The sequence below is a fragment of the Papaver somniferum genome, chromosome 3, assembly GCF_003573695.1.
Source record: "Papaver somniferum cultivar HN1 chromosome 3, ASM357369v1, whole genome shotgun sequence".
In the NCBI taxonomy this organism is placed as follows: Eukaryota; Viridiplantae; Streptophyta; class Magnoliopsida; order Ranunculales; family Papaveraceae; genus Papaver; species Papaver somniferum.
Window position 1 is genome coordinate 211689790 of NC_039360.1, and position 7902 is coordinate 211697691.

At 36.4% G+C, this 7902-nt stretch overlaps 2 protein-coding genes across 2 annotated transcripts; one reads left to right on the top strand and one right to left on the bottom strand.

Moving 5' to 3' along the window:
* The first annotated feature begins 236 nt into the window (after window positions 1-236).
* Window positions 237-4339, top strand: LOC113360595. Its single transcript, XM_026604091.1, has 6 exons — window positions 237-438; window positions 978-1667; window positions 1755-2242; window positions 2375-2596; window positions 2685-3727; window positions 3820-4339. Exons 1-6 carry the CDS (start codon window positions 237-239, stop codon window positions 4337-4339), a joined length of 3165 nt encoding a protein of 1054 aa, XP_026459876.1.
* A 1354-nt stretch (window positions 4340-5693) lies between these two features.
* Window positions 5694-6218, bottom strand: LOC113360596. Its single transcript, XM_026604092.1, has one exon. It carries the CDS (start codon window positions 6216-6218, stop codon window positions 5694-5696), a length of 525 nt encoding a protein of 174 aa, XP_026459877.1.
* Between the last annotated feature and the right edge of the window lie 1684 nt (window positions 6219-7902).

Here is a 7902-nt window from a genome sequence, read left to right on the forward strand (position 1 = left end):
GCTAGTACTAGTAACGTAGAGACTGAAGATGAAAATTTGGAATGGAGTGCCGCTAAGGATGAGGAAGAAAATAATTTGGCTAAGAAGGGCGTTGTTAAAACCGCGCTAAAGAAGAAAATAAAACCTGGTGCCAAGTCGGTTGAGGATGATGGCCAAGTTGTTAGAAGAGGTGGAAGTCAGACGCGCAAAGAGGATGATAAGGGTTCGGCAAGCCCTTCAAGGAGCGTGGTTAAATAATGCATGTTTTTTATTGGAACGCTCAAGGCTTGACTAAGGATGGTGCAAAAGACAAGTTGAATGAGCTTTCTTTCTTGCACAAACCTGACGTAATTTACATTGCAGAGCCGCATGTTTTCTGTACTGCATGTTTTGTTAGGTCGCTCAAATTGGTTGATTTTTGTGAAGATGTTATTACAAATGAGGTTGATGGAGAAAAAGGTAATATTTGGATTTTATGGAGGAATACTCTATTGAGGCCTGATATTTTATCTACTTCAAAACAAGCAATTACTGTGAATTTTGCGGGGGATTTCATTACGTCTATGCTTCTTATAATCCGGTGGCATGAAAGATACTTTGGCGTAAATTGTGTTTAGGTTTTATATTTATTCCTTGGTTGGTGTTGGGAGATTTTAATTGCGTCTTACGCTTGGAGGAAAATAAGGGTGGAAGGACGATCAAAGAGATTTATATGAATGAGTTTCATAGCTGGATTTCTTACAATGGTTTGGTTGAGGCTGATGCTATTGGCAAAAAATATACTTGGTCTAATTGTAGAAGTGGAGTTTAAAGAATTGTCTTTAAACATGATAGAGTGGTTGTTAATGATGCTTGGTGCTATAAGTATGCGAACTAGAGATGCAAGGCCTTTCCTAGGGTTTGTTCAGATGATTCCCCCCTTTTTGGGTTTGCTTTTGAAAATCCAAGGCCGGATAGAGTTCCTTTTCGCATTCAGAAGATGTGGCTTTCCCATCCAGGTTTTATGCAGTTGGTTGAGGAGAACTGGAATTTGGATCTTAATGGTGCGCCCCCTTTTGTTTTTACTTCTAAGCTGAAGAGATTAAAGGAGGTGTTGAAGATTTGGAATAGAACTATTTTTGGAGATGTGCAATTTCGTTTGAAGCAGGCTGAATTGAAACTTGAAACTGAGAATGATCTTCTTGATTATGATCCGGCTGATGAGTTTCAATTCCTAAAGGTTGCGGATGCCAAAAAGGCTGTTGATGATGTGAGAACGGAGTTGGCAATTATTCTTAAGATGAAGTCGAGAGGAACTTGGTTGGAAGATGGTGGCCAAAATACTCGTTTCTTTCATAATAGCATCCGAATGAGGAGAAGTCAAAATACCATCTCAGAGCTTAAGGTTTCTAACGATACTACTTTGTTTTTGCAGGATGAGATAGAGGATTTCATTGTTAATCATTATCAGGCCAAGTTCAATGGTGGTGATGTTCATATTGATCCAGTTTTATTTGATATTGAACATGAGAGCATTTCAGTTGCTGAGAGTGCTTATATGGATGTTATTCCATCTTTGGAGGAAGTTAGAGTGGCGGTTTTTGACTTGGGAGATGATTCTGCGCCTGGCCCAGATGGCTTCACAGGTTCTTTCTATAGACAGTGTTGGGACATTATTTCTAGAGATCTCTCTAATGCCATTGCAAACTGTTGGTCTATGCGTAAAATTCCCAATGGCATTAACTCTAGTTTTATTGTTCTTATTCCAAAAAATAACAAATATGATGCTATTAAAGATTATAGGCCAATTTGCGTGAGTAATTTTTTCTTCAAGATCATTACTAAGATTATGGATACCAGGCTTGGAACTGTGCTAAATAAGCTGATCTCTGAAGAGAAAGCGACGTTTATGAAGGGTAGAAACATACATGAGAATCTAGCTTTGGCATCTGAATTGATCAATGAGATCAATATGGAAAGGAAGCATGGGAATGTTGGCCTCAAACTGGATATTGCTCAAGCTTTTGTTACGGTAAGTTGGGATTTTATAGCTGAAGTATTTCGTCAATATGGCTTTTCTGATTCTTGGTGCATGTGGGTTCTTAATATCCTTAGATCAGCTCGGATTTCTGTCATGATGAATGGTTTCCCTGAAGGTTATTTCAGTATTACTAGAGGTCTGCGTCAAGGTGATCCTCTCTCACCTTTGATCTTTGTTCTTATTGAAGATGTTTTAAATCACAATCTTTCCAAGTTGTTTGCAAATCATAGTATGAATGTTATGGTTAGTAAAAAAAGGTGTGGTACCTACACACTTGCTTTTTGCGGATGATATCCTTATATTCTCAGAGGTAATCTTCATAGTTTGCAAAATTTGAAGAATATGCTAGTTTTGTATGAACATGCGTCTGGCCAGTGCGTAAACTGTGCAAAGAGCAAGTTTTATTTTGGAGGTGATATAATTTCTCGTGCTATTGCTATTTCTAACTATTTGGGTATGGAGAGAGCTATGTTTCCGGATAAATACTTAGGTATTCAATTGAAGCCTGGTATTGTTCGGCATATTCATGTTCGCCAAGTTGTTGAGAAGATTATGGACAAGCTGGCTGGATGGAAAGGTAAACTTTTATCATTTCAGGTGAGGCTTGTGCTAATTAAGTCGGTAATTTCTAGCTATGTTATTCATTCTATGGTTGTTTACAAATGGCCATGCTACGGTTATTAAGCAAGTTGAAAGGGCCATTAGAAATTTTCTTTGGTCCGGTGATGCTGAGAAACGTAAATATTTTACGGTTCTATATGATGATTTATGTCTTTCAAAGCGTGAAGGTGGTCTTGGCATTAAGAAGTTAAATGATGTTAATAAGTCTATGCTAATGAAGCTTTGGATTTCTATTCGGGATTCAAACAAGATTTGGGCCAGTTTTTTGAGGGCCAAATACTTTAAGGTCAATGGCAATCTGATAAATTATGAGTTGGGTTCTTCGGTTTTTCCTGGAATTCGCTTGGTTTACAATTTTGTGCAGAAGCATACACGCTCAATTATAGGTAACAGTGCTAATACTTCCCTATTTTTTGATAATTGGTGTGGTGATTTTTCTATTGCGCAAAGACTTGGCATCACTTCCAAAGGTCCTAATGGTTTTAAGGCTAAAGTAAGTGATATCATTTTTGATGGTGTTTGGGTTATTCCTGAAAAAACAAGAGATTTGATGATTCGTTGTAATATCGATGTTGAAAATTTGCCTGTAATTGCTGGTGGTGAGGATTATAAAATTTGGGATTTAGATAGCAAAGGTGTTTTTTCAGTTAAGTCGGCTAAGGCCGCTCTTAGGACGCCGGCAGAAGTTGTGCCTTGTGCAAATCTGTTTACTAGACAGGTTGTGCACCCTACCTTGAGTGTGCAATACTGGAAGATTCGGGCCAAGCAATGTTGTGCTAGTGAAGACAATATTATTAAGAAGACAGGTAGGAGCATGCCTACTATGTGCCGCTTATGCAGGAAAAGTTGCGAATCTCTTAGCCACATCACTTGGCATTGCAGAGTTGCTAGGAGGATTTGGGCTTGGGTGGCTGGAATTTTCAAGCTGCAACCAAGTGAAGACCTGGTGGACTTATATAAGGTTGCTAAGGGTCGAAGCAGAATGATAAAGGACCTGTGGTTAGTTGCAAATCTTGCAATTGTCACAGAGTTATGGAAGTTACGCAATAAGTCTTATTTTGATAATATGCAGTTCAATGACTTGGTTTTAAAGGAAGAGTTTACCAGGTAATTCGTGATAATTAAATTAGAATGAAGGGCCACATGTATAATACTTTAGAGGAGTTACTCATTCTGAATTATTTCAAGATGTGGCATAGATCATGCAAAACGTCTACCCCAATTGAGATTAGTTGTACTCCTCCTAATCAAGATGAAATTATGATCTGTTGTGATGGTGCATATTTCGGAAACCCAGGCCAAGCTGGTTCAGGTGTTGTTATTCGTAATGAAAGTTCGGAGGTGCTTGGTGTTCTTTGTGTTGGCCTTGGTTGGCAAACAAATTTCTATGCGGAAGTATGTGCGATTATTTATGGTGCGATTGTGGCTAAGAGATGGAATATGCGGAGTATTTGCATTCGTTCTGATTCGAAGAGTTGCATACAAGCTTTTCAAAAGGGTGAGCTGCCTTGGAAGCTAGTACAGAAGTGGAAAATTGGGAAGTCTTACTACAAAAACCTTCGTTATATTCATAGCTATAGGGAGGTTAATTTCTCAGCTGATGCCTCCGCCAAGCAAGCCTGTTTGCTGGATGAGGATATTTTTGAGTTTTATGAGGGTAGGCCAGGTTTTATTCCATCTATGGAATGGCCTGGAAGGGTTTATTACCGCTTCAAATAGGTTTTCCAGTGAGTGGCCTCACGACTAGTCATTAGGAAGGCCTAGTCCCTGTACATTTTTTCGCTTTTTTTAATTTTATTTGACCGAGTAAAAAAAATATTAAGGCGATGTCTTATCTACAAAGTTTAATGGTTAAGCAATAAACCTCGTATTGTATTCCTTAATACTATGTCTATCTAGAGGTCATATATGCTTCACATTTATGTTTTTCAATATGCACGACTTGAAAGATACGTTAGGGAATTAAACAGTTCAAGTCAAATATCACTAAACTCAAGTTGAAGGATGATTGTTGTCGTTGTAGCTCCTTGCTTCTTCACATCTTCAAGACTTCGCAATACTTGTAATGTCTCATATCCTAATGCTTTCAAGCTAACCTATACGAAGTTTAACTCTAGTATATAATCAAGCGACTCTTAACATGAGTTTTGATTCACTAAAATATGACAACCAAACTTGACATACCAACGCTTGATGGGTTCAACCGAGCAATGCTCTAACAATAACATTAACCATCTCAGGTTTTCTGAGAGTTGATTTCAATATATAATATGTTTCCTTCAAAAAAAAATTTGAATCATTCTTTACCAAATTAACATAAATATAAGAATAATTTTCTGTAAATCAGAAAGTTATTAATTTGTTAATTTAACTAATTATTGATTTTGCATGTTGCCCCCCTCCAAAACATTGAATACTCAATTTATATTGAGTCCAAATTTGAGCACCCCTCCAAAACCGGGGTGCACGTTCCTGCTCCTTCTATTGGTGGTCCTTATGCTCGTAAAACCATTTTTAGGGTTTACATCATAAAATTACTAGTATTTTTTTATAAAAGCAAAAATTGTTATTCTCTCTTCCGTGTAGCGTTGAATTATGACGTCTAGAATCTAAATTCGCAGTATTTTTTATTGATCCTATTTCTACAGCATCATTTTCCAGAGCCAAAGAATATGAAAGTCGAGTTCTCTAGAAAGAGCAATCTTAACGATCACAAAATAAATCCTCTTCATCATCTGTATACTGTATTGAAAAACCACAAGACTCTAATGAATACCTTAATTACCGATTTTTGTAACTTCTTTATGTAATACATAGATTTATAAGACCTGGGTTGATAATTGTATTGGGTTCTTATTATTTCTCCAGATTAATCTAAGTAGGTCTTTTTATCAATATGATGTAACAACAGTACCAAACAGGGTCAAGTTTTTTGTTTTTTGTTTTGAGAGAGAAAACTAGACCAGATGCTTTCCGTATGATTTTAGATACTCATTCGTTAAAAAATCTTATTCTGGGATCAGTTTGGATGAGATCTTTTTTTTTTATACAAAAAAGGAATTTATTAATAGAATTAAGAGGGTACATTGTTGTCCATATCAATCCACTCTTTTACATCAGGAGGAAAAGCAGATTGGTATGTAAAAATTGACTTAGATATTCTAGCTTTCTTTGCTCGCTTATCTGCTACACAATTTGCATCTCTTTTGACGGAAATACACTTCCAAACCTCTAAATTTCCTAGCAAAAATTTAATGTCTAGGATAAAATGCTTATTCATCCAATGAACATAAGAAATTTGCTCATTAATTGACTTAACTACTACCTCACTACCACTCTCAAAAACTACTTTATTATAGTTTCCATTGACTCCAAAGTTAACCGCTGCGAGCATAGCTCTGCACTCTAGCTCCTCCACTTCTATTCCTTTCTCCATTCCTCCATCAAAGTACTTCCCTTGGACTCCAATGCAGGTACCTGCAAAATCTCTACCAATTAGTCCAATTCCTCCTTGAGAATTAAGCTGCATAAATGAAGCATCTAAATTGATTTTTAAAAATCCAACATCAGGGGGCTTGTCATGAGATCTTAGAATCATTATTCTTATGTATCAGGAATTCACGATATTTCATTATTCTTCTTATCCATTAAAAATCACAAAAAATACATAAATTCCTTAAAATAGCAAAATAAGAAACCAATACAAAAAAAATTGGACCAATAGGAGGAGCAGGAACGTGCACCCCGGTTGTGGAAGGGTGCACAAATTTGGACTCACTTGTACTCCTAGTGAAGAAACTTAATAAGTGAAAAGGGAGTAAATATTCCGTAATTAATTATACTAAATTAGACTACAGGCACGTTACAAAAAGTAGTGGCGAAGGACGATTAATTCTTTACTTTGATAATCATCATTCATTGATTTGAATTTCCTCTATCTCACCACTCTTGCTGTCCATGTGCGTTAGACTATCTCTCACTTCTTCCATTCGGTCATCTCCTCTCCTCTAGTTCTAGTGCTTGACTACTTTCTTCTTCCTTCTTCATCTGGAGGTTAGAAAGACAAAATTAAGAAGACCCTACGTTGGCTTTGGTTCTACAAACAAAGAACTTCACTGTCCACACGTTGTTTTCTACGTTTCAACGCCAACTAGATTTCACTTCTATAAATATAATCAACGATTCGACCAATATAAAGTTCGTGTACTTGTACCTAATACGGGAATACCTTTGGTGGGTTGGCGGTTGACCCCCTGGTGGATCCTCCAAATAAAAATTATAAATGCTAATTTCTTGGGTGAGAATTGGTTAATTTTGGCCAACTTTTGCCGTAGACAGAAGAATATCACTAAAATTTTGTTTGCCATCAAGTCTACCGTAATGCTTTGGTGCTCGAGGTTAAGTATCGTCAGTTCATTTGCTTGACCCGAGTGCTTTTAGATTTGGACTAGGAAGTTTCTATTCTGCACTGATTTTGTATTTATTCTGTTTTCTGAAATATATTTAGACTTTTTCATCAAAAATAAATAGATTAATAGAGTGAATGACTTTATTAATTCTAGAGAAATTAGGTTATTTGTCCAAATATTTTTAAAATATGGTTTTAATGGACGAGTAAAAATTAGTATGGGTGAAATGGACAACAAAAAAATAGTAAGAATGAATCTGGATTCATCGTAGCTTAAACTTAAAAAATAACGAGGATGAAACTGGATGCATCCTTATGTAAATTAAAAATAAGAAAAAGTATTTGAAAATGGATATGATGAAACTGTTTACATCCTGTTAATTTTTACATTCTTGTCCATTTAAACAGCATCAAATTTTACATGTCTTTTTCATCCAGAAATAGTTGTTATTGGGTTAATTGACCAATATCGTGTTAAATTCTAATGGTCGAGCGTAGGAAACTGTTCGCTTTGACGGTTTGCATAAAAAATGAGTCTGTTTGTTCAAATCTCAAAAGCATATTCTAGCATTCAACATCATAATGTTGACTCGCCTATTACAGTCCCTAAATGTCATGGTATATAATGCAGCAAATGGCTTGGCCGCTTCGACCATACCATACCTACCGGTCCTTATTAACGTGGCCCATAGTGTCAAAATGATAGGATGGTTCGACAGTAACCAGGAAAACGATCAACCTTGTCTAATGTCTAAATAAGACGATAAATACCTTCTTTATCTTTCTGGACATGTTTCTTTATCTTTCTGGACATGATGTTGTGTGATCGGAGTCCATTTATAAAGTTAGTTAGCGTTACCCAGAGAAAGGGATA